At 41.9% G+C, this 27,694-nt stretch overlaps 1 protein-coding gene across 6 annotated transcripts in view; it reads left to right on the top strand.

The window, feature by feature from the left end:
- The window catches only part of rerea (arginine-glutamic acid dipeptide (RE) repeats a), a 122,971-nt gene that overhangs the window by 80,058 nt on the left and 15,219 nt on the right, over positions 1-27,694 (top strand). For 4 of the 6 annotated variants that reach the window (XM_056383852.1, XM_056383851.1, XM_056383850.1 and 1 more), the window contains 8 exons: positions 2,885-2,990; positions 4,575-4,671; positions 6,729-6,833; positions 11,878-11,926; positions 12,676-12,800; positions 14,322-14,421; positions 15,150-15,248; positions 23,427-23,507. In XM_056383852.1, coding sequence (XP_056239827.1) covers positions 2,885-2,990; positions 4,575-4,671; positions 6,729-6,833; positions 11,878-11,926; positions 12,676-12,800; positions 14,322-14,421; positions 15,150-15,248; positions 23,427-23,507 — 762 coding nt within the window. Of the gene's footprint in view, positions 1-2,884; positions 2,991-4,574; positions 4,672-6,728; positions 6,834-8,623; positions 8,945-11,877; positions 11,927-12,675; positions 12,801-14,321; positions 14,422-15,149; positions 15,249-23,426; positions 23,508-27,694 lie in introns of those variants that run through there. The other 2 variants (XM_056383855.1, XM_056383854.1) reach the window with 2 other exon arrangements.

Here is a 27,694-nt window from a genome sequence, read left to right as displayed (position 1 = left end):
GCATTTTGGAGTCATTGTAAAAGAAATGTACTTTTAAACCTTGTAATATTTTCCAACTTACTGTTAAGCGCTGGCCCTCATATAATCAGACCTCTTTGTGATGCGTGTGCCCAAGAATGCCACAGGCCAGGCTGAGCCACTGGAGGGAGGGGAGGTACCATTGTGTTCAGCCCCAAAGCATGACTCTCAGATTTATATCTCCTCAGTGGATAAAGGGGTAGCCTTGTACCCTGGGGGTTTCAGTAAAGCAGGAGGAGGATAGTTGTAATTTTAAGTCAGAGGAAATGAGAAGGTCTTGCTCCTCCTACTTTAATCCAACCGCTTTCTCCCCCCCCCCCCTATCTCCTTTGCTGTGCTTCCTTGCATTTTCTTTTTTCCTTTCCTCTCGTTTCATTTCTTTCTCTCAGTGTGGGTTAGTAAGTCTTTTGGCCTCTCCGCAGTGAGCAGCATTCCCAGGGTTTAGGGCCCAGGAGGAGGGAGGGCAGGGCCATGTTTAGCCTCTGGCAGGACAGACAAAGATGGCTGACATTGTGCGGGGCTCAGCTCTCTACAGGCAGCGTGGAATGTCTCTAATCAATTCAGCATTGTGGTTCCCTCTCATATGTTCTCTCTCTGTCATTTTCTATAGCAGGCTTAGCAAAACCCAGACAATACAACTAGTAGTTGGTGTGGCGACTCTGAGCTGTCTATCATCCCCCTTCATTTTCTCCTTGCGTTATCTACTCATTTTTCCACCCTGCATGTTTATAGAATTGTGATAATTGAAAGCTATGCTTCACTCCCACTACGTGCTCCATATGTTGCACTCTCAGTCTTTCTCTCCATCTCCCTCCCTCTTTTGCCTGAGAGGGCTTAACGCCGCTGTGAGCTTCTAAACAGCAATCTGCTCTGGAGAGCGGCAGCTACTCTGTAGTGACAAGGATACTGATGATAGCTGAAGTAACATTCGCTCTCTGCTTTGGTTCGTTTGGTTGGTTTAAAATAATGCAGGCTCATGAATAAGGTGTAAAACCTGTGTGTGTACGCATCTTTCTGCCTGCTTGTGCTTTCTCTTTGCATCAGGCTCCGAAATCCCTTTGATTTTTTTGGTTTTACAGGCAGAAAATGAAATGTGCGGGTAGCACACTAGCAGCATTTACAGTCTCCTTAAAGTATTAATTATGTATAAGCACCGGATAACTACTCATACTGCTGTGGCAGGCAGCCTGTTAATCTAGAAGGCAACAGTGTCTGTACACTGGATAGACAAGAGGTTCGGATGGGTGGGCTAACTGCTGCGAGGGGGAGGGACATGACGTCATTGCACACATTTCTTCTCACACAGTATATCTACGTGTTCGGGGGGGGGGGGGCCTGTGTCTCAGTCCATCAGTATGGCTCTGTTTAATCACAAGCAAAGTGTGTGTGGTTGTGTGATGTTGCATGCACACTCACAATCATCCAGAGCAGTAAATGAAGCTGACTGACTGCGTGCCAGCTGCTGTTTAACACGTCCAGGCTCACTTACTCACTCGTTCCTCCTCCCTGCTCAAGGTTGGAGAAGGGGAGGAACGAAGGAGAGAAAATGGTGGAGAGGTAGTGGAGAGGAGGGTTGGAATGAGAAAGGTGGAGGAGGGAGGGAGAGAGGGAGGAAGGAAGGAAGAGAAGGAAGGAATGGAGAGAATTGGAAAACCAGAGGTGGGCTTGAGGGTTTAGGGAGGTGATGATTTGCTTGGCTGCGTGTGCTCAGTCTCCTCCCCAGTGACATAACAGAACAATGTACTGTAAAGGCTTTAAATATCTTTACCCTGACCTCATGTTCCTGCACGCACGCGCGCGCACACACACACACACACGCACACACACATACACACAGATACAGTTAAGAGCCTGGAAAGAGCGGATGTTAAACTGTCTGTCTTAGATTACCATAGACTTTCCCCCCGTCTTCCATTTTTTCCATATGCTCATTTCTCCTGTACTCTGTGGGTGGTGTCAGTGGTGGTGCAGGTGTCTCACTTGGTTAGTTCAGTGCAGTGCAGTGCAGCCAAGTCCCTAATAAAGATGGCTAGGGCCAATAGGATTGTGTCGCAGTCCAGCACCCGGCCCAGCAGTCTCTCTAATGTTCTTTTCAAACCACTGTGACGGTCAGTTGGGCTTATGTGAAGGCACAATAAATATTTTATAACATGAAATGAAAACTGTATTTTGCCCTTTTCATCCCTCACCTTAGTGCTGGCCTCAGTTTCTACCATTTTCTTCCCACCCCCCCTTTTTCCCTTCCCTCTCTATTTTTTCATTAACTGGTCCTAGAAAAGCTCTCTTCTCACCTCAGTGCTGCCACTTGCTGGTCATCTAGAGAGTTACAGACCTTTGCTGACTTGCACTTTATTGGAAAGCCAGTAGGTGGCAGCACTTAAGGAGGAGAAAGTCCAAAGTATGGTAAAAAGATACTGTACCTGTGCATGAGTAAATTAAAAGTATGTTGAAATCATTTTAAATATGTTTATTTAAAGGCTCATTTGAGTATTGTCATCAAGTGAAGAGAAACCAAGGCAGAGAATTGATTAATGATTTTAGATGATTTATTTAGATGGCAAAAATAGAACAAATATCCATCCCCCTCATGGTTCTTCTCTCTCCATATGTCCCCCAGCAACAACCATCCCATTGTTTACTTTATTAAGGCTCTAAATGCTCTGCAATCCCTTTTTAATTGACTTGGTCTCTGCATGCTTCTTGGCATCAGCCGGTGTGAGGCACAAACGGTGCGTCTGCACAGTATCACTGTTTGCCAAGAGGCCAGTTCCTGACGTCATAATCAAACCAAATGATGTCTGTTTATCTTAGCATGGGATCTCTCTTTTTGTCTCCTGCTTATTCGCTGTGTCTCTCTGTGTTGCAGAGTAAACGGGACCATCTGTTGATGAATGTGAAATGGTACTATCGCCAGTCAGAGGTGCCCGACTCCGTCTACCAGCACCTGGTGCAGGATCGCAACAATGAGAACGGTGAGACTGCCTTGCGTGCACTGAAGCACAGCCACACTTGTGCATACATACAGTGCACACACTCACACACAAATGTGAATACACCTACTCGCTCTGTAACACAACACTCGGTTTCTCTCCTTCACACACACACACACACACACACACACACACACACACACACCTGCCTCTGCTCCCCAGACTGTTAAGGGATATAAGAGCTAGCTGTGAAGTTGATTTCACCCACGAACCAGAAGACAGTGTCCAAGGCAGCTGAGCCAATCCCATGGCTCTGTGCTGTTCCCCGGGTAACACTCCTTCAGGCCAGACAGCAGAACTGTCAAGTGTTAATAACCCACAGTGTCATGTGGCCCTTGAGCACACATGCTCAACACCATCAGTGCTAGTGGTCTCATCACACTCAAGCACATACACATCCACAGGAACATAAGCGTGGTGTTTTAGTAACTGAATATTATGTCCTGATGAGAGAAAGGAAATGTCACAGAGGGAAATAAGATTTCATATTCATTTGTAATAGTTGGAACAATCAGTTCATAATACTTCATTAATATTTTCTCAGTCCGTCTTTGAGTCTTACCTAAAATACTGTCCCACACATGTTGACTCGAATGTCTTTGTTGTACTTGGCTGATGTGACAGAAAGGACTCAGTGTTCTCACTATGAATAGTTTGTACACGTACAGATACTCACAGTTTGACTTCAATTTTTATTTATTTAGGTACAGACTCTTAGGTGTATTTTTCTCAAGAATGCTTCTATTCAAGCTCTGTTTAGAGAAAAAGGAGGAGTGTGTACACAATCTCACAACACACAGTCAACTGTTGACACATCTTGTTAGCAGTTGGCAGTACTCGTTATCTGACACGCACCTACTGGTTGAGCTTTTCTCAGTTTGCCACACAGAATCAGTCAACTCTAAATTTATACTGACTAAAAACAGCCTTGTAACCAGTGAACAAATGTGTGTGCAGTCACAGTTACAGCTGAACACCCTGTTATGCTGTTTTCCCTTTTTTTTAGTAATCCCAGTATCTCTTGTGTCAGAGGAAAGGCTTTAATTCAGGTTTGTCATTGAGGTTATCAGACAAACACCACGTATGCTGTTCCCTCCAGAAGCTGTTTCAGTGCAACTCGACACTGTGCTATCTGCAGGTCCTCGCAGCTGGGTCTCGGGATTATTAGAATTGATGTCACAAGGCCGCAGTACAGTGGCCACAGCACGCAACAACTCAGGTCATTTGTCAACGACGAGCCCCGGCTCGTTGTTGGTACTGCTGATGTGTCTTAACCCCCACAAGGGTCATTACACTAGAGAACTGAACATTATGTCCTCTCCTTAGGGAACCGCACTTTATTGGCTTTATTGAATTATTTGGCATAATATTGACCTCCACAGAGGTACTTGTTACTTTGGGTGGAGGCACAACTGTGCTCATGATTTTATTAGTGAGTTCAGATACCCAAGCTACTTTATCTCTTCTACCTCTCTGTCATAGATAAATGAGTTAGGTAGTCTTTAGCATTTTATATATATATAATGTAAATGTATATTCACTGAACTTGTGTTTTCCTTCCTCCAGACTCTGGCCGGGAGCTGGTTATCACAGACCCAGTGGTCAGGAGTCGAGAACTCTTTATCTCTGACTATGTGGACACTTATCATGCTGCTGCTCTCAGGTAAACAAGCACAAGTACACATATATCCACACACACACACACACACACACACACACACACACACACACACACACACCAGCAGCTTTATATTCTAAGCTGTGGTAGAAGATAGAAGCTGCACTTTGTGGAAGCACTTTAAGTTTCCTACAGGTTTCTCTTACACTCAGTGTTCAGTCCGAACGGTCCAGCAATACTGCAGCTGCTGAAATTGCAATGCTTGTATTTATAGTACAGTACTCAGCTTTTTTTTTGTGGTGTTTTGTTGCATTTGTCCTATGAGTTCACTGTTGTTGCCTTAGCTGAAAACAATCCCAGTTCTGTGACTATGAAAATTCTTTGATATAAAAGCTGAACTGAAAATAATTCTGAAGTTTTATGACAGTATTAATTAATTATATTAAGACTTAAGTTTTATTTCTATTACCTTATGGCACCATGTTCTTTGATTTTAAGTCTGGATATTTTAGTAATCCATGTGCATTATTGGCATGTCTCTGTATGATTACAGTAGAATTTTCTTACATGAACAAATATTTTATTGTCACTGATCTAAGCACTGTTACACCACCAATTCATTCTTCAAGCAAATACTGTTGTTACATACTCAAACAGACTACTGACTAACACCATCTGTGTTTTGCGGGTTATACCACTGTTATGAAATCCTTGGCTCTTGTGAACCAGATTCAGACAGAAAAATACCCCTAATTCGACATGCTGATGTATTTTTCTGAACAGGGGCAAGATAGTATTAGTACTACATTATTCCTGTGTTTCTATCAGCTCTCCATTAACCAATTCTAAAAGGCATCACAGCAGTATTTGTGTTGTTCTGACAGTAAATTGCTTTGTAGTGTCAATAAATTACAGGTAAGGGAAAACTCCTAAACAATTGTTGAAAGGTTCATACGGGAGAAATTCAAGCACACAGTGATGTCTAGATCATCTTCATTTATTAATAGTCGTACAGTGCATTACGCCTTGAAGCTTCGTCTTTAATTACTCTTATACTGTTGAATTTAATATGTACAACTTTGTCGCATTTGTATAAAATCAAAAGTAAAAGCTTTACTGCTCTGAGCAGGTGCTGCCAAAATAGACCAGTTGTGTAAAGATGTAAAGCAAAGTATGAGTCACATGCCTCACGCTGCCTTGCATTTGAACGCTGATTAAAAGGGCTCTCTATCAACTCCCCCATACACATACCTGTTGTGACATGAGCCTCTTTAGAAGAAAGCTGATGGCACTCACTCACTGGGTAATGTCAGGAGAAACGCACACAGGCTTGATTATTTTCCTGCTCTGAAATCATATACTCTGTGTCCCTGCCTCAGTCTCTTCATCCATTCCTGGCTGACCACCCTTCCCTCCTCTCCCACTTCCCTTTCTCTTTAACCAAAACCATGTGTGAGCAGCACGGCGGCAGGCAGTCAAAGCCATTTCTTACAGAAACCACTGATTTCAGGGCAAATTAGCTGCAACTTCTCCTACACAGAGCACCCTTTGATTTGACTTACTCTCCAGGCTTTAGATAAACGGGAGGGAATTCCAGTGGGATGCTGTAATGCCGCAGCTCTCTGAAGACGGCCCTCCTTAGCACCCGTTAATCTTTTCGGAGGGAGGAGCTGTTTCTCTGCAAGGCAGCCCGGCTCCATATGCCTGTGATGTCTGTTATTTTGATAAAGCCAGACACCAGGGTGCTGGAAACAGGAAATGGTATTAAGATGTGGTCAGAGCCCCGGTCCTCTCAGCTCACTGGGGGGTAATTGTGTCGGGCGGGGAGACAAACAGGTTGAATTCCTGTCCAGATCTCTGCGGCGTCTGTCTCTCATACCTCAGCTGCAGCAGATGAGGCAGAGCTGACATGTTCAGCTGGTGTTCACAAGTTCGGCAGTCAGAGTCTGATATCTCACAGCAGTCAGCAGGTAGTGACAGGCACTAGATACCTGCTGCTGTATTTGTCACCTCCAGTGGCTGAACACCATAAAAGCTACTAATTCAGGCCATTGTATCACATAGTTGTTTCTATCTAATAAAGCATGTCTTTTCTCTCACAGGGGGAAATGCAACATTTCCCATTTCTCTGACATTTTTGCTGCCAGGGAGTTCAAGGCCCGCATTGACTCCTTCTTCTATATCCTCGGATATAACCCAGAGACCAGGTGAGGAGCATTCTCTTCAGTCACTTCCACTGATACAGCACCTTTCCTAATCCTCTGCACAACACTGACATAATTTAATTAAAATAGGACTGAAACTAATGCTTATTTTCAATACCCATCACAATTTTTTGCACTCAAGAAAACTACATTTTTTTTCCCCCTGACCATTATAAAACGTAAAGCCATTAACTATGGCTGGACAGTTTGCTGACATAATACAGCTAACACGATGAGATGATGATAAAGATGAGGCAAGATGTTGCTGTTGTATCACAGAAATGACCATCTAATACATCCCTAATTAGACTTTTGTTTCATGTCACCAATAAGCAGATTCAAAATTCCATCAACATTTTGTGATATTTGCTTTTCAGTGTCACACGCAGCAGCAAAATGTTACTAAAATGAATGGAACATTTTCTTTTTAGCACAGGAGATGAATATAGAAGTAATTTTTCATAAGTCATGAGAGCTCTGCTTTTTTGGCTTTGATTACAAAGTGGTACATCTAATGACGCCGTCTGCTCATTATTGCTGACAATGTTATCAGTGCACAAAGAATGGTCCTAATGTGGTGTAATTATGGGAATGAGCCAGGGAAACCGCCATGGCTTTATAATTGTTTTGGGCGTTTGTTGATATTTGTCAAATTGCATGTCAACTTTTAATTACTGATCTTTTGCGTTAAAAATAAGATTGGGATGGAAAATCTACAAGGAGCTCATCAGTTGTATTTGAAGTGATTCGTTTGATCAGGATGAAAGGCCGTCTTCACAGAAGACATTTTGACACGTCGCAGTAGGAAAAGTACGGTTGTGAATAATAACATGAATGATTATTGAATTTAGCTGCTTCAGTTTCAGGATCCTGGTGTTGTGTTTGCTGGCTCACTGTCAAGGCTTACTGGGAACACTGCCATCGTTAATGTTATTAGTAACACCTATATGCTTTTCCTGCAATGACAAGTCAAAACATCTGCTGTGAAATATCTCATTTGTTTCATCACGTCTAGTGGCATCACTGATTATTGGTCCTTTTTGTGAACTATTATTACTAATATTGCTATTGCAGTACTACTAATATGAATAATAACACATCATCTTGGGGTTATCTATTCAATTTACTATGACTATAGTATTAAGATTTTAAATTTTAGTTTGATAGTTTATGTTCTTCTATGTATTTTAATTTTGTATGAGACAGACATTTTTTAGTTTGTCATAAATTATCTTTGTCAGTTGGCAGCATTGGGAAATGGTTAAATAGCCTTCACAATAAGTGTTAAATTCATTATTAGAGTAGGTAACATTTTAGTGTGTTCTTGTTATGCTCAAATACGAACATGAATAGAGGCATATGTTTTTAATATTTAAACATATTTTGTCATGGATATCTCATAATTTACCTCTGTATCATGATGGTTTTTATTAGTTGTCCCTCCACTTTGACCCAAATATACACAAAGGATGACTTTGTCTAAAGCACTTTTAGGACATGTTGGTTGGTTATTGCACATGATGAGCTGTTGAATTAATTTAGGTGCTTAATAGATATTGGTGAACCCGCATTGTAATAACCCTCCAGTGGTGTTTGGAGTCTCACGTGTAGCAGTGACAGCTGGCCTTGTTATTGGCACTGAGGGTTGCCAGTTGGGAGCCCCCTCCTTCGGGGCCCTGTTCAGTCTCAGTCTTCCCCTCCCTCCCTCCCTCCTCTGATCGTTTGGTATTCTGAGCGGGGTGTCTGCAGCCTTGCAATTTCACTCTTGTTTATTATGGCGCTGACATACGAGGAGAGATGAATTCCGTATCCTGCATGCGTGTCTGTCTGCCTCTGTGTGTGTCTGTGCGTGTGTGCGCTTGTGTGAGGTCGCAGCACATGCTCAGTAGTGTCTATAGAGAAGCGAGCCGAGCTTGCGACGCTGTACGTGCAGGCTGAGGTCACAGCACAAGCTCAGTGAATACCTCTCCGGAGCGAATGCGTGGTTCTCCATTTTGAGCACCTAGAAATAGGTGGGAGAGGGGAGTTAATTCCAACGAGCATTATACACACAGTGTCACCACCCAACCTTAGGGCTCGATGTCAGAAATGGACGATTTGTTCAGTCCCCGGAGGTAGGTTTGCGATCATATTCTCGTGCTTTCTCGTGCCGTTATTAGTTGCTGCGCGAGTGTCGGCTCGACTTATTTTCCTGAGTCGCATTCCTGCTGCCTGACAAAACTGTGCGAAGCTGTCCGCGTCACTGTCATTATGTTATCCCACTGTGTGTGTGTGTGTTTTGTGTGTGTGTGTTTTGTGTGTGTGTGTGTGTGTGTGTGTGTGTATGTATGTGTGTGTGTGTATGTGTCGGGGAGCGCTAAAGCGAGTGTGCACATTGTGTCGGTAGACAGACGCTTGAATGCTGTTGAACACACAGGCTGTCACTGCAGATCGCATACCGTTACGCGTATGCGCGTTTACCGTCGCATCACTCCTTTATTCATATGTTACCTTCAGAGTCCCAATGAATGCAAAGTGTTGAGGATACACCCGCTTGTATGATGTTGATAAATGTGCACGCAGCGTGGTTATATGACGGTAATAAGAGCAGGAGAGGCTACCCCTGGCTCCATTTTGCAGCTCCTGTTTACAGTCGGGATGACATGGCGTATGGAGCATCACAGGGCTGCACACAAAGCTCCGCCGGCTCTGTCGCCAGCTGTGATGTGTGCACGCTGCTTGTTGTGGTACTTAAATACCATGAAGTTGGGTCTGTTTTTGCTGTGCTGCAATTATGTCAGTGTGCCACAGACGCGCTCTGTGATTGGCTGGAATTGATGGAGGGGGCGGGGTTATCCTTGATTGCACACACAGACACACAGACCCACACACAAAGTTGACCAGACTGTCACGTTGTTGTTTTGGTTTAATAAGTAAGCCTGTAATTACTTGACAGGATTGAGTGCTAATGCCGAGTTAGATTTGAACTTGTTGTGTGTATCAATTTGGCATGTTTTACATTGTTTATTGTGTGAGGCAACAGGCTCCAGCAGCTTATTAGAGAAAAATGAAACATTATTACTAGGCACAGTATTATAAGGAATACTTTGAGTGTACCAGTGAAAATAATGCTTTGAAGATATATGCCTTTCTTATCTATATTAATTGTCTGCAAATTAAAATACATGCTTCTCAGTCATTTGTTTTTCCAGCTGGGGCTACAAGAAAAAATACTAATAATAAAAGGGTGTTTTGCAGGTTGTGTCAGTATTATTAACAAAGGCCTAATTTTATCACATGCTTGTAAGTACTTTTTTTGTTCAGTAGGCTGTCTCTGTTCAAGTATACCTGAAGTCTTCATGGAAACTCCTGAGAGCTTCTTGCCTCAATATATCTGTATTTTGCCTCCTCTCTCAGAATCCTGTCTGAACGTCGACTGCCGGTTCTCAAACACACTGTTCTTATTGTGGTGCGCAGGTCCTCATTTGTCATCCTTACAGCCTCCTGCCAAACATACCGTTGACCTGGCCAACTGTGCATTGTCAGGAACGCGTTTGTAGAAGTTTCTCTCAGACCAGACTCATACTCGCTCAGTTTATTATATATATATATATGATTTCTTATTCGGGAGACTAAACGTTCAGTATTGTAGATACAAAAGTATATATACAAGCATAGCCTATGAGACATTCTGTGGGTTAGTAAAAAGCAGAATGAAATATTTCCTTGTTTCAAGCATCATTCATCTCTAATAAAGCCAAGGCAATAGTTTAATTGCTGATTCCACATTGCTTACTTCTAATTCAACAGTTTTCATTCAAATAATAGCACAAGAAACCTGGCTTAAATAAGGACTGAAGTCTTATGAAATCATTCTGAAACCTGTAAAAAAATAAAATAAATAAATAAATAAAAATTGTGATGACGCAGGAAACTTCTATATTTTATTTTTATCAGCACTGTTCATTGCTTTGGGTGTTTGTAGTCTGCCAAGTTCTGATTGCTTTACATTTAGTTTGTCTTATCTGCTGAGAATGTTTGTAATAAAATGAAATGAAGTATTTCGACATGTTCTGGAGCAGCAGGCAGTCCTGGCAGGCTCAGGGGTCATTCACTGCAGCTGAAATTCAGTTTTTGGCCTGTGTTGATATCGTCTGTGCCAGTGCTTCTGTCAGCCATAGTTCATAACAGTATGGATCACTCCTCTAATCACTCTCTCCTGTCTGAGAGGCAGTCTGTTAAGAGAGGGGAAAGGGGAGTTGGGTCAAATATGCACCAGTCATAGGGTTTTGTGGTTGGAGGTCTGTAAAGAGACCAGAGGGCTGTGGCCTCTTAGGTTTCCACCAGGTCTGCATGATGGAGTGCGAGCTTCTCTGGGTGCAAATCACGCTGACAGATTCTGGGCCGCCCCACGCTCGGCTGTATGAAAATCGGCGCTGTTACCTAGGCAACAGAGGGAAAGGCTTTTCAAAAGGAACATCTTGTCATTTTCTTTAATCCATTGCAGCTGGAGATTCGGAACACTATTATTAAATTGCAGTTGCTATGGCTACCAACGTTTGTACCAGCAGCCGTTTCCGAGGCTCTCGCCTTGCATATCCAGAGCCAGCCCCCCCCCCCCCCCCCCCCCCCCTCCTTTTAGGGGATTCTGTTTTATTGCTGCATCCGCAATATCAGGCCTGCAAATGTGCTCTGCTCAGCTCACTGTGCAGGAGCAGTCACCCAGGAATATTCTCCTGAAATCCTTGTTTGCTTTTCAGAATAAAACACTATGTACTTTGCTCACATGTGACTTTACCTTAACAATTTCCATAATAGAAAGTATAACACTCGTCCCCTCTGAGCGTATGTGATCTTGTCCTGGTCATGAATTGTTAGTTTCTGGCATTTTCTTTTCTCCCATGCTCTGAAGCGTTAGTCAGTTATTATACCCAGTTGTGACTTTATAGTTTTTTGCAGCTGTTTAGCTGATTCAACAGGCACACCGCAGACAGATTTCTTTCAGCTAGCTTTGAAATGCTGCCAGATAAATATTTAGTTTCAATCTGCTCTCTTTGTCTCTTCTCAGGCGACTAAACAGCACACAAGGGGAAATCCGAGTGGGACCCAGTCACCAAGTAAGTCACTGTGCAACACACACATCACCCTGCAGGTTGACGTGAGAGAGTGCTCCAGTGTTGGTGCAAGTTTCTTTCCACGTCAGCATCAGGACGCAGCTTCTGTGTGCGGATTCCATTATCCCACAATTAGCTGAAATTTGACAGCTGTCCTCTTACCTCATTGGTTCAGTCTCATTCATGGTGTCGTGTGTCATTGAAGATGATCAAATCCAAACAGGATGTGTAGCGGCATATTAATGTCATGCCGTTCACTTTACCACAATTTTCCCCTGATGAAAACAAGATTGTTCGGTTTTTGCCACAATGCTGTTTTCACGAAACAAATAATTATTTAAAATGCAAAACATCTAATACTTTGTATTTAATTAAAAAAAAAAAAAATAATGCAATCGTAATTTATTCATTTAGTGGTGCCAACAGATTATCACACTTTATTTTTAACAACTGGTGGAATCAAGGGTCCTTAAACTCAACATATCACTCTCAATTTTGTATGATAATGTACAGAAAAATGTTTGCTGTAATGTTTCTTGTCAGTCAGACAGAAAGTCACCTGAGTAGTGCAGTCCTGTGTTGTGTTAAGATATTGAATCATTGTGACTGTAACTTGTCCCCATTCCCCGCTGCCACCACTCACAGTGAAAAGTTGATGACAGGGCGGCTGAAAGTTGATATTTTCTTCAAGCTTGCATGCTATTTGTAGTGTGACACCATCTGTCCCTCTCTTTCTCCCTGGACCTAATTAGGCCAAGCTCCCAGAGCTGCAGCCTTTCCCTTCTCCTGGTGGCCAGGCAGTGACCGAGAATGAGGAGCTGGTCTGGATGCCAGGGGTCAATGACTGTGACCTTCTCATGTACCTCAGAGCCGCAAGGTGAGCCCGGAGAAACAGAAATCCAGACTTCAGAGAGGGCAAGGTCTAACCTGCTAGAAAGCTATCACCAGTTAGGTTAAAGGTAGATTGATAAGTAAATATGTAGTTCCCAAACTGTCCCCTGCCAACAGTGGACTGATATCTAGTCCTTAAAATAATAAAAAGATATCCAGGTCTCGTCATCAGTGAGAGTGATAAGTAGTGTTCCCCTTTATGGTTAAGAATCTACGCAACAGCAGTGGCTTTGGTTTGACACCATTATATCAACATCAGTAAAACCAGACTTCTATCATTTCTTGTAGTCTTGTATTTTTATGCTACATATTAGACTTACACTTCAACAGGTGTAGTTTCATGACATGAAATCGTTCATTAGTGCTCGCTGAGATGTTGTTGCAGTGAAAGTGATATGTGTTAACAGGTTTCAGTGCTGTGTTTTAGTTAGGGGCTGCAGAGTAATTAATCACAACCTGTCACCATGACAGACAGTGTTGTAGAAATTCTACTGAGGTCTGTTTTTATCCGTCATATTTGTTTTCATGCTTCCCAGTATTACACAGACCTTTACTGTACTACGTTTGTGTATGCGTGGATTATAACACATACACAAAGCTTAATATTAAAGCCCTGCTCGGTAAAAATGTTGGAAGTATTTCTTGTTGGAACAAGTGTGCACACAGGGGAATTTCAAATGTGCCTTTTTAATGACAACAAACCTCGGAGTGTAATAAAGGTGGTTATTGATATATGCCTCTTGCAGCATACGTTTATGAGAAAGATAAGATTTACTGTAGTGTGTGATAAGAGAGGTGACCTAGAGGAAAGAAAAGAAGGATACTGATGTGGTTCACCACCAGCTACATCAGCCCCTGCCTGAAATGTTTCGTGTTTTGTTGCTGTGTTTTGGACTGTTCTCAGTTCCATGCTCCATTCTAGGGCTGCAGCTAACAATTATTTTCATTATCTAATCTGCCAGTTAATTTCTTAATTTAATTGATTAATTATTTGATCCTCAACCAAAACATCAGCCAATAGTCCATACCCCCAAATTATTCAACTTAGTATAATGGGGAAAAGTCTCCTATTTACAAACCTTGAACCATCAAATGTTTGGCTTTTTAATTAAATGATTCATTGCTTATCAAAATACTTGCCAGTTAATTCTGTTGAGTGACTGATCAATTAATAAGCTATTGTTGCACCTGTGCTCCGTTCTTTACCAAGCTAGCTAGTTTATGTGTATGAACTTGGCCAGCTTTCCCTAAACCTGCGCTGTTTATTATTGTTTGAATAGTGTGCGATTTTGTTCCAATCTGTTTAAGTGTATCTTAATTTTATGAAGTTATGCCAGTAGCCATGCAGCAGGTGATGCCCGCTTGTTGTCATCTCTACTGTGCCTGCCAGATGTGATTTAACAAAGGACATTAAAGTCAGTGTAGTGATTGTGATGTGATTTAACAGCTCTGTTGCTAGTTGTCAGTGGTCTGTTTAATGTTTTTCTCATCTGCGTTGTGTTCACAGGAGCATGGCTGCCTTTGCAGGGATGTGTGACGGAGGCTCAACAGAAGATGGGTGTCTAGCAGCCTCTCGAGATGACACTACATTAAATGCACTTAACACTGTAAGTAGCCATGCAGCAAGTCTATCACTAGGAATCAAGGGGAAAAAACAACACATTTTTAGTTTCAGCTTGTTTGAATTTCAGATATTTTACCAAGCTTAGCTAAGATTCAGCTGTGCAGTGATGGGCGATGATAAGGCCCCTGAGCCAGTAGAGTAGCCCCCTGTAGCAAACCCAGCCCTAGAAGCTTACAATACATCAGGCGTAATGAGAGATTTGTCCATCACATTGACAATGAATGCAGAGGAATCAAGCACAAGAAAGAGATTAGAATCATCATAAACAGGGCATTTATATTCCGACTCCATAAACTGGAAAATTAACATAGCGGGCAGGTCATTGTCTCTCGACCTTCCTTTCTATTTGCAATTCCAATGAGCAATGCTTGTTTATTCTCAGAGGAAGAGCTCCAGCGCTGCCTGTTTCACCCAATTGAATGTGACACAGGGCTTAAAGCTGCACAGCGATTGCCTTTGTCACTGTGTTGTTTATTTCCAACCTGGTTCTTGGATCTTAGCACGACGTTTCCTCATGTTCCCACTTGAGGCTGAGATTTCTATTAAATATAAGATCTGTTTTTATGGTCGGTAAAAAAAACTCCCCCATGTGTTACTGTGAAAGAAGTTTGCATGTTAATAAATATACTTTTTAATGTATACATGCATTATTTTATAATCTGAACGGTGTGCTGATGATTTTTTTTTTTTTTTTTTTGTGATTGTCCACAGCTTCATGAGAGCAGCTATGATGCAGGCAAGGCTCTCCAGCGCCTGGTGAAAAAGCCAGTACCCAAACTGATAGAGAAGTGCTGGTCTGAGGATGAAGTGGTGAGAGAACCATTCTTTTCATTTGGAAATGCGTGAACAAAGATATGAAAAATAATTATTTAAAGGCTATAAATAATAGATTATTTCAGGACATTCTGTAGTTTTCTTGACGTTTCTTGGTATTTTCTTGAATGGATACATGGTGTCTGTCAGAGCTGGCTTTGTGTCTTTAGAGGGAGCTGTTGAGAGAGTTAAAACAGAACAGGGCTCTTGGCCCGGGCTCAGAAGACATAAGTAAAAACTCGTCAGTTTCCAACTCCTCCAAGGCTCAAGAGCAGCTGCATCCTGTTTATCACTCACAGAATAAATCTTTAGCGTGGAGGTCTGGAAAGGGAAAAGATTGAGGGCTGGTAATGTTAGCCTCCATTTGAATTTAGATGTGAATTTCACCGCAGCTGTTGAAGGGCTGGAATCAGAAAATGGCAGCCTTTCTCCCTGATCAAACAGGGAGGGTAGCAGGGGAATGAAAGTGCTGGATAACACCGTGTCAAAACGACTGAGAGCTGCGGCTTTGGCCTTGATGCTTTATGACACACTGCACTACATGTTTGTATACCCGCACCCTTTTAAAGATAACACTACTGACTCATCTGACGGTAGATCTTAGAACAACACAAGGCTCCACCACTGCCGATTCTTTGGTTAGCTTTTCCTCCTCCTGGGTGAATCATCCTTTTTTCCACTTTGATATTGTTTTGTAATGCTGAAGCCTGGCAGTTTTTTTTTCTTGCTCAGATCCAGTGGAAGTGAATTGGCGTATTTGTCTTGTAATTGAACATGATGGGCACATTTGAATAGAGCCGGAGCCCACGGCAGGACCACAGCGAATCACAACAAATTAAGTCAGCCATCCTTTTGTTGACTAGTTATGCATTTTCCTATATTTATGCGTGCTTGCTGGCGCCAGGCTAAACTGCTGCAAAAAGATGATCAGAGCGGAGGACAGGCATGTTGATGGGAAGTTTAATTGCCACACTCCACCGCAGGTCAACCACAGACCACTTGTAAAAGAAACTTGGCTCGACAGTAGAATCTGTAAATAACTCAATTCAGACAATAAATTGATCACTTCAGTAATTCACTTTTGCCCTTTTTTGAATCTTATTGTATTCTATTCATATTTTGCAGCAGTGGCATTTATCTGTAATGATAGATCCTAATATATTCTGGGAATCTTGCAGTATTATTGAACTCAGTGACACACACCAGGAAAAAACAACAGAGTGGTTGTCTTTTCTTACTGGCTGGCCTTCCTGCTGGCTGTAGGGCTGAAATTGGCTGCTAATGTCAAAATAGAGTCTGACTGATATTAGATTTTAGATACTGATATGTAAAACTTTTAAAAATTACAAAGCAAATTATTGGCTGATAGTCTTTTAACATAAGCACATAACATAAGAAGTCTTGATGTGGATCCCTTGCATTTTTTATTAATTTTTTTCAAAATAAGAATTGTGATCAAGCCACGTAACAACAAGGACATTTTATAGTGTAAAAACATCTCGGACAGAGTGAAAAAGCAGTGGAGACACTGTTTCTAAATGTCCTTAAACCTAGGATGTAAAGCAGTTCCTTGTTCTTTACAGACATTTACGTCCATACTGATACATTTGCAGTAAGCTAATATAGAATGATAAAGGGATCTATCAGTCGAGCTCTGTACAATTTAGCAAATTGCAAAATTACATATCAAATTAAAGTCCACTGGGCCTCTGTTCCACTGTTATTTTACACCAGACAATTCACTACACACATGTAAAACAAAACCTTAATAACCAATTTTGTAAGTTTTGAATAGAAATGTGTTTGTTTGGATTTTGGACAGCAGAATTTTGCAATAAAGGAAATGATCCTATTCCTGCAATTCCACTGAAAACTGATCTGCAATAATATTGTTATTGTTGCTGAGCTCTGTAGCATATTTATCTCATTCCGTAACCTGGGTCAAGATGACTTAGTTATTTCATTATGTTCAAACAGCATTATGTAACTGAACTGAGGAGCTGTCAGGGAGTCCGGTACACGGTGTTAGCCATGTTTAGTGCCGGGTGTGTTTTGTGTCTGCGGATGGAGGCAGTCAGCTGGCCGTCTGTGCTCCACCTGCCCCTCAGTGTCTACAGCCTGGAGAAGCAGCATCTTGACTCTGGCCAGCCAAGGACACAGCTCCCAGTGATCTGATCACCAGTTGTGCCTTTTCAGCCCTGCAGCCTTGAGGGACAGGTGTAAATGTAGCACCAACCTTGACACACCCGCAGAAACCAGCCCTGCTGCTCTTCATTTATTTATCACCCCTCACTCTCCCTCTCCTCTCCCTCTCCTCTCCCTCTTCCATCTCGTCCCCTCCAGGACTAGCTTCATTATTCCTGCCTGCTCTTTTTTCAACCCACTCCTCCGTTCTTTTAGAGATGTGAATAAAAGTGACAGCGGGGGCTACTGAAATGACAGAATCAGCCTGTCTGCAGGGTCACTTGTCACCCTCCCCTCCCCACTTTGACTTCTCTTGCCCCCCCCACCACCACCACCACCACCACACCTCTCCTCCCTCTGCCTGCAGCTGCAGCCACATAGCACATAATCCTGGACCTTGTCTCAACTCTATAACTCTAGAGAAATATTTATAACACCCCGTACACCCCCCACAGGAAGATAAGACCACTGCCATGATCATTTGTGAGCAGTTTCATTACAGCTGTGGAGGAACTGACAGTGCTGCAAAGCAGAGTGTTTGTTTTATGTTTATTGTCCTCTGTCAGGCTCAGAAAACTCCAGACAGATTTGTGACAGTCCACCTCTGAACAATCTTTCACTGAGATTATTAGTACAACTTTCAGAAATTGAAAATCCATCACATGGATGTGAGCGTCACTCAAACGTTTCATTCATCAGTCAGATTACAACAAAGAAAGATAAATGAAATCTAAAAGTATGAATATTTCAGCAGCACAGTCTAACCTCCTTGCAGTTGTTGTGCAGTCAGCGGGCTGTTGAGAGTTAAGGAGTGGTTGATTTAACCACCAAGAAAAGAAAAAAATGTGATCTATTATTATGGGTGTGTGAAACCGTTTCAGATGGTGAAACATGGAACAGACCTCTGTTTTCTCTTAAGTCTTAACTGAGAGAGGCAGTCTCACTACACCACTTCTTTATGTGTGTGTTTTATCAGAAGCCAAATCAATGCTTACTGCCCACACAGAACTCTCCTCCCATCCTTTTCAATGTGCAATAGTCTTCATGTCAAAAATAAACTCTTTTAAAACCAGGAACAGAAAGCACTTAGTGAAAAACACACAGATTGCTTCTTTTTGTTGCTGTTAAATGCTCCTCCACCGAGGCTGTGTTGCGAAATAGCAATAAACATTGCAACACTGAGTAGTTCTCCTATCTAAATGACTACTTATTATAAAGCGTGAAACCACAATTAGCTGACAGGATATGATTATCAACAGTGGGAACGACTTCTGCTTTTCAGATCAGAAAAATCCTGTTACAGCTTGTAACTAAATGAGCCGGTTTGGTGAGCGGATCTTGGGTTGTAACTGGCCACTGCTGACAATTTCTGGGCGAGTACAGATGTTTTTGATCAAAGCGTTTGCAGGTGTTTCACGCTATAAAATAAAGTTGTGGCTCAGACACTGTAGAATTCTTAAAGTGGCAAATCCAGTTTTGTCAATGTTCATGACAGGATCATACAGCATTGCAAAAACTAGCTGTACAGATAATGCTGTTGTTGCAGTGTTGTGTCTAAGACTGCAGCTTTAGTCAGTTATTGTTCCAGTTTTAGTTGTGAAATGTGCTCTGTTATTATAATGTATACAGGTTTCATCGGAAATCTCATCATATTCCTCCATATTATTTCATTTTTATTCTAAACGTTATTTATTAAGATGCATCATATATCAGTATTTTCCAAAGTAAGGCAGGTGTTATATCATGAGATGAATTCCTTTGCACCTGCCCTACCTGCAGCCTTGGTGAAGGTCATTTAATGATTCCTCCTCTGGCAAAACTTGATATAATGAAATTGTCTCTGCTGTAAATAAGTGGTGCTAATAATGCATTGGCCAACAGGAGGTGCCATATAAACAATCAAAAGCAGCAGCAGCAGCAGCAGTAGTCGTGCTGTGTGTCGCCATGTCAGAGACAGAGAGGCTGATCTATGACTGCTGTGGAGCGGGAGGTCTATTCCTCAGCCAGCTGCACCGGGCTGCGGCTTATCTCCGGCTGTGTCTTCTGCTGATGGATGACTGGAGCAGGCCGCCGACAGCACTGTGACGGGAGGGGAGGGAGGGGGTGGGAAGGTAGCGGCCCCCCAGTGGTAGAACACAAGCCTACCACCCCAAACAACACTGCCCAAGCAAAAACACCACAAGGCGAATGAAAAAAATAAAAAAACAAACATGTGGCCCTACATCCCCTGCTGCAGGTTGTCAATTGATTTGAAGTTAGATGAGGTTCCTTACTTAAGTGGTTCTCATCTGCAGAGGGAGCTCTGTTTGCTACACTGAAGTTTTCGTGTCAACAGTACATTTTATCACTATTATGGTACATTGCCAGCAATGCTTTTTAGGGTTGTTTAGCAACTAAATAGCAGGCAGGATGGGTGTGTGCTGGAATTTCCTGTCACCTTTTGTGTCCATACAAGCCAAGGGAAGCAGAGGATGTTACTCTGCTTGCCAAAGTAACACGTCTTCATATTTATTATTTATATCTTCATGTTTATTACTGTGTAAATATAAAAACAGGCCTTTTGGTCTGTCAGAGTAAAGTTACAACAGCAGAAAATCTTTTTAAAGAAGGGTTTGCAATAGAGGAAAATCTCTCTTACACATCTGCATATTTTTTAGTACATCTAAGCATAGATTTATCTTTATGTATGGTGTCAGTGCAAAGAGGATGTGGCAAGTCTAACATCTGTCCATGCGGTCTCCCTTTCTCCTCTTAAAGCATGTTGTGATTTCCTCTCTGCACACTGTGGCCAAACTGATTACGAGCTGATATTTCATAACAGACAGCAGTGTTTTCTCCCATTGGTTTTGGCTCGCGGACCGATTGTCCTCAGCCCTCTGGGTTTATACACAGCAGGCTTTGAAAGGTCAGCTTTTAACAACGAGTCAAGTATAATAACTCCATATTGAGTGAAAGTGGCTTTGTTTGCTGTTGGACGGCCTTGTGTCAGTGTTGTCATGGAATGACATTTAGCAGGAATTATGTTCCATGCGTGAGCCTGTGCTCTGTTTGTCATCATGATACCATCTTTGTGCATATGTCCGCATTATCTTAACCAGTTTTACAACTCCCAACAATCAACTCTCAAGCAGGAAGTGCGCACACACAACAATGCCCTATTGAATAATTTTTTCTCATTCTCCTCCTCCTTTTATACGTCTCCTCTCCAGCCTCACAATAGTGCACTGTTAGGCTGTGAGGGGAAACTTGGGGCGGGTGAAAAGCGCCAGCTCTCAACTCAGAGAGAGAGAAGCCTGTTGTTTCTGCACAGCGGATGGCCATTTGGTAGAGCTTCTGGCTCTCTCAGCCCCTCCTCCGTCGCTGTGTTGCCTAGCAACGGAGGGCTGGAGCAATCGGAGCAGGGGCAGAGCGATTCAGGGAGCAGATTGGCGGATGATTTATTAGCTGGGCTGGAGAGCAGTGAGCCCAGGCAGCTGAAATGGAGCCTTAAACTGGAGCCGACATGTAGAGAAGGGAGGAGGGAGCCAGCGAGAGAAAGAAAACAGAAAGGGGGGTGGGGGTGGGCATGCACACAGCTCCTCTGTGGAGACGGACGGACAGACTGAGTAAATAGTACAGTTGGGGAACATAATGAAGGTGACATAATTAGGACAGACACACAGGCTGCGTGGGCAGGTCTAATTGATTTCTGTCATAGCAGCTCTACAAGCTTAGGTGAATATGCAGCACTTTGACTTTACAGCTGCTAAAGAGGCACTAAACACATCATGGAAATTTAATCCAACTCTTTCTCAGTACTGACTCTGCTTCAGGTTAATTCAAATATTTTTGCACCCACACTGGATTTTTGAAGCTAATATTTCTCTTGAATATTAGCCCAGTTTTGTCCTCGCCTGTCAAACAAGCCTTGTAATGCTGCTCCTCTGAATCTCTGCAGTGACGTTCCACCTGTTATATGCAGCTCTATGCAAGTTTCACAGTCCAAATGGTAAATCTGCTCTTAACCCCTCGAGATGCTGGAGATGGGTGTCACATGTGTGGGAGCGCTTGTGTTGGAGACGGCTCCATCTACTGGTTAATCAACCGCTACACCTTCAGCCTGATTAATGTAAATTAACTGCTGTCTCATGGCACTGATAGGACAGGCCTCTTTATTCAGCTGTCATCTCTTTTACATCAGGTCTCTCATGTTTGATTATTTAGTCTGGTTTAACTTAGACTTATACTTGTCCACTTTGATCCTTACAATTACACATGAAAACTCTAAAACTTGAGATTATTGAGTTTGTTTGCATAATTGAGATAAATATAGTCATTCATTCCTGTTGGTGAGATAGACCTCTCTTTCTTGCCTGTTTTTTTCCCCTTCAAAAGACAGTTGTGTTTTGCAGCCGGCTGTGTAACTTCTGTAAATTTGGCCTTTGTTCCCCACCAAAGCTGGGTATGTAAACAGTCTGTGGTTACATAATGTAGTGTACATGGCATGGAAAATGAAGTCCTGACAAACAGGAGAGGCTCCATGTCTGGTTTTCCTTCTCACTTGTCTCCTTCCACCATGTCCAAGACCTTTCTCCACACAAACTGTATCAGCCTGCCTCCCTTCTCAGGCTGGCAGCTAGTCGAGTTTGTGCCTCTGTGTGCGTGCTCAGCCCAAGCTCTGAATTAATTTAAAGGACTACTGTAGTTTCCTCTTAGGGAAATAGACAGCTTTGGTTTAGTTTTAATAATGTGCAGCGGCTGTGTGCGGGTAGAGACATGAAGCCTGCTTGTGCAGCGTGCTGTAGGATTGAGAACGGGCTGAAATGAGCGGTGTGCCTAACACTAACATGAAGCACAGGACTCCACTCCGGGTTTTCCAGCCTGCTGCGAACCAGAGGCTCTCTTGCAGAAAGATCACATGTAAAGCCTTCCCCTTTGTAGTGGAAGAGCAGAGAGTGACAAGCTATTTCTTGCTTGTAAAAAAAAAGGAAAAAAAGGATAAAAAAAAAAAGCAATGTACCGTCGGAGACATTGTGGATTTGCCCCCTAATTTTTCCTTTACCTGTGGCTGGGCGTAGAGATTTGTGCTGCGCTCCCTGAGGACTTTTCCCTGCTTTTTGCTGGAGTTACTTGGTGGAAACGGTTGGCTGAGATCACTGAGGAACGGGGCTCGCCTCTGGAACAAGAAAGTAAATCTGTTGGTTGTCTGCTTCGCTGGTTATGAATGTTTTCAGCCTCTGCTTTTTATGGCTCGCAGCCTGTGGCGCTTAAAGGAAAAGAAATATATTTAGGTAGTTCAGCTTTTTGGTCGTTATTCATTTCGATGTTGTTTTTGTGCTTGTTAAGGTGGTATGTTCAGACTTAGCGTTCATTTCTGATTAGATCCGATGTTATGAAGTTGCAATTTGTTTCATCGTGCTGTTCATATCCTTTCCCTCTTGTCACAGCATATTTGTCAGTTTTACATTTTGACATGTTTTCCATGCTTTTAAAATTGCTAAAATTTACGGACAGAAATAGAAACTGTCCACCATGCACCATAAGGCATTTTCTTGCTTTTAAACTCTCGAGTTCAGCTTTTGACTTTGAACTTTTCACTTGTGAGATTAACAGTGTGTTCATCCCTGGGTCTACTGTTTATTTTTTTTAAATACCTATTAATGTATTTTATTAGTCTAACTGTATTTGTCTCCATATGAAAAGACGAGCTTAATCTCAGCGTCTCTCTCTACCTTACTTGTCATTTCCTCTCTCGTTTTGCCCTGACATGGCTGTGTTTGCTCCGCAGTTTAAACAGCTACAGAGGTTTCTAGACACACACCAAACCTCTCCAACCACAGAGTAGTGAAATGAAAACAATGTTTTTTGTCGTGGTGTTAGCCAGTAACTTTGAGCGTTAGCAGTTTAGCTGACTTCACAGATACTAACTGGTCTTTTTCTCTCTCTCTCTCTCTCTCTCTCTCTCTCTCTCTCTCTCTCTCTCTCTTTCTCTTCCTCTGTGAAAAATTGCAGAAGCGCTTCATTAAAGGGTTGAGACAGTTTGGCAAAAACTTCTTCAGGATCCGGAAAGAACTGCTGCCCAACAAAGAAACGGTAAGATTTATTTCTCTCTATATTGTTAAACTTTTTTTCTCTCTCTCTCTCTGCCTGTGTGTGTGTGTGTGTGTGTGTGTGTGTGTGTGTGTGTGTGTGTGTGTTTTAATAGTACTGAAACATGTAAAAGAAGGTGCATGTAGTTTGCTAACGGAGCATTCGAGCAGTTTTCCACAACGTTTTCGGTGTGATATTTTGAGGCTGACTTGTTTTTTAACCAGAGGCCTTATTGATAAGGAGTAAGTGCAGCCTGCCAACAACTGTGCTGCAGTATTATCAGATCTCTCTTCAGGCTGTCTGGGAAAAAAAACAACAACATGTGTTATACCTGAGAAGAGAAACGGCTAAATGTACTTTGCAGTCAGCCACTGAAACTTAACAAGTGACACACTGAACATTAATTAGCACCCTCTGTTCGTAAATAGTAAACAAGTTGTGCAGATGTGATGCGAGCCACTGTGTTTATAGCACGTCTCAGGTCTGAGTAGCACATGTTTTGTCTCCTGTTGTAGTGTTGTAGTGGTTCTTCAGATTTTATTTTATTATAATTTTTTTTTTTACATTTTTACCAACTTTGAGTAGTTAACTGTAAAGTGCAGCAGAGTGGATTTAAATGGATTAAAAAGCAGGTTACAGTCTGAGCCTTTTAACAATAAACATGAAGTCTCGAACTGAAAACAGAATTATGTTTAGTATATCAGTTGAATTCCACAGACAGACGGTATAACTGGGATCACAGCACTCGGGACTCAGGCCCAGTCAATATTTAGTTTAGATTATTTAAATTCACATACTTAAAGAGTTTGAGTTTAAGAAATTATAGGCTCCGTTGTTTGTTAACATTGCTGATGTCACCCCCTAAGAAAATATTATATTATATTAATAATTTTGTTGTTGTCAAGCGTGAGTCCTTGCATCCGTTTTAAGTGAAAGCAGGTTGTAAATCTGAGCTTTGAATTTTGGCGCAGGTTTAATTTTGTTTACATTTGCAACACAGATTATTGTGCCTAGTATTTGTTGTTGTCCGTGCACTATAATTGTTTGGGGTTTTTTTTTTGGTCGTTTCAATGTTTGTAGGTCAGTCACAAAGCTTTTGATTGAAGGACACAAAGTGTTTTAATATCTGTCATGCTTTAAGGAAGTCTTGTAATTATGTTATTTATGTACTCGAGCTGAGGCTGATGTTCCTCTTGTCAGAGTTTCCCTCCTCTGTGTGCAAGCGTGATTGTGCGCATGCGTCAATGTGTTAATCATCATTCAACAACTGTGTGACCTGTTTCATGGTACAAATGGGTCAAATCTAGGCCTAGCAATGATTAACAACAGTTAACCCTGTTGAATTTAATTATTATGTTGAAACAAAATATCGCCAACACATACACTTTGCGTTGTTTTTCTTTAAGATGACATACATACATACATTATACTATAATCTTTGTCTCATATAACTGCACAGGAAAGACTAATAAGAGACATACTTGACTATAATTGGCAATAAAGGGAACATGTTGTACATGTACATGTCTCTTTCAAGTCCTCCACACCTTTGACTTAGCTATTAATTTATTCTTAGATATGCATTTTGATTCATAAAACAGTGCAGACGTAGCTGTTTCTGTGAGGCTGCTCCTGCTGGAAGTGTGCCGATACAGTGCTGACACAGACATCAAAGGAAAATCAAAGGTGTTTGTCATACTCCTCACCCGCTTCATTTCCTTGTCTGCTGTGAGCTGAGGATATGTCAGCCCTGTTTCTCAAACAGCCCTACATATCATGTAATATTTTTACTCCAGAACTCTTTAGTGTCACCTCCTTTGTGCTACATTTTTATTCCTCAAAACCAATCTCAGCCTCTTGAATAAGAGATTAAAGTGTGTGAATACAGTTTCCTCATAGAGGTTTCTCCAATTATTTTTACTGGTTTTGAAATATATGACTAGTCCAGTTGATTGGCTATAAAGGAGGTATTAATGCAATTCAACCTGGAGGGGGAGTCTACTTGGCAGGAGAGGTAATAGACCTCCTCCAGGATCTCGGCCTGACACCACCACAGAGCAGAGAAAGATTAATTTTCCCCCTGCAAATGGAAAATAAACTGCCCTTTAAACATATGAAAAGAGGAGAAAATGACTGGAAGAGCAAGGGGAGCGTAGCAGAGATCGGAGGAGAAGGGGTAAGGTGGGGCGTTAGCTCAATATAGTCACTGAAAAGCCTGGATTGTCGCACCAGGGGGAAGAAAAACTCTGCTTATGATGGAACTTGCTTTTTTTTGTTGTAAGACTGTTCGAGAGCTTGTCAATACCCCAAGAAAGCTCTGTTTATTTTCTACCTGCTCTTTCCCAAATCCTGTCTCTGGAACATGAGCTCAACAATATCTGAAGATATTTTAGGTCTGGTAAACGACAGAAATTTTCCCATTATTTCCAGTCACAGACGCATATTTCTGTGACTCCACTCGCATGCCAAGCCTTCGAAAAAGGAAGCATGTTACAGAAATGCCAGTGTTCCTGCCCTGAGTCCTGGCCGGACCACTGTTGTTGAGCCAGAGTGCAGAGCATAAAGCCTTTGGGCTTATAACCAGAGGTGCAGTACACAGTGTGTCTGCCCCTCTCTGTTCCTCCCACTAGCCCCTATTAGCTGAACTGCCCCTGAAGCGCCAGCACGGCTCGAACAGCCAGTGCCAAGGGTAAGCACCCAGCGCTGTGTAAACACACCAGGCCTGACTAGCACTCAGGAATGCTTTATATAAAGTCACATAAAGGCCCAGAGGGGGAAGTGGGTGTGTCGTCTGACCGTCTGCAACTGGCTTTGCTGCCACCATTTCCTTCAGCCCAGAGAGGACGTCATAGAACCTGAGCTTACTGTTCCCAGTGTTTAAACAACTAAATATGCTGAAATGGCAGATCACAGATAACCAGAGAGGTTTTCATAAAAATGTGGTTTTAGTGGATATCAACAGACCGTATTTGCTGAACTGATTTGTATCAGCCATAGCTCTGTTTGCTGTGCAGCTGAGCAGGGAAATTGACAGTTGAAAATGAGATCAAATTGAAATGCTTAAATTTTGGCTTATTTTCATTCAGAATAGAGCACAGACTATTTCATTTGTGGAAATAGGTGCAGCAGTTAACTTGCAAATTAAATGTTGTTAAGATATTAATGTGGAAATAAGAACATATTAACATTCCTGAAATTTAACTGTTTTGGGGACAAGGTTATTTTCAGTGTTCAGATACCAGTTTCTTTTCACTGTGCTGAAGGCACAAAGTAAAATATGCATCACGAGTAAAAAACATTACTGCAAAATCAACTCATGCCTAAAATTGTATTCAGCACAGTTTGTGTGAGGGAGATTATAAATTTCATGAAAATACAACTCATTTATTTACTTTATACTCCCATATCAGTGTGTTATGTATTTATAGATCATAAAAAATGCTTCACAATATAACTCAGGGAAACCATAATCTAATAAACCCAACATAGCAATGTAAAACTATACAAGCATAGTACAAAAGCCGGGAGTCTGTGTGTATGTTTATCATTTCTGCATGTTTTTATCCTCTTGTGGCCACACTGCTTTACCTCACTTTTAAATATTTAAGCACATACTGTATATCTTAGCACAAAATTAGCACTGACATAGTTGTCTCATTCTGTTTTATTGACATTCTGTAAAATCATGGGATGCAAAAATGTAAAACAAGTTTATTTATATTTTAGTATTACACTCGGCTGATACTTGCACAGCAAAACATCAGCTTCAAGCTGTGTAAAGTTGCGGGGCAGGAAAACAAGAATAAAACATTGAACTGATGCATGGAGATGTTTTTATGCGGCTGGATCCTGTTTTGTTTTGGCATAGAGGGGGAAAAGACAGACAGGTGCAGTGGCAGAGTGTGAGAAGAGCTAGCACGGGTGAACCCACAGTATGTATTTGCTTTGTGTTAATGTCACAAGTCAAACAAGTGTCCTCAGATGGCAAACAGCAAGATTCCAACTGGGCAAGTAGCAGCAATAATTTTAAAATAGAACTACAATTTTCATAAAGTCCTGTTCATTGTTTATTGTATTATGGTTGTATTATTGTAAGCTGTTGATCGTGTTAGGTGACAGTACAGGTACAAAAGTCCCAGTGACTGAAGAGCATGTTGTAATTTTCAGGACATACCGTGCAGGTGACCTGA

Source organism: Seriola aureovittata, chromosome 9 (genome assembly GCF_021018895.1).
Source record: "Seriola aureovittata isolate HTS-2021-v1 ecotype China chromosome 9, ASM2101889v1, whole genome shotgun sequence".
NCBI classification, from domain to species: domain Eukaryota; kingdom Metazoa; phylum Chordata; class Actinopteri; order Carangiformes; family Carangidae; genus Seriola; species Seriola aureovittata.
The sequence above is the reverse complement of the archived record's forward strand: the minus strand, read 5'-3'. Positions and strand labels throughout refer to the sequence as shown.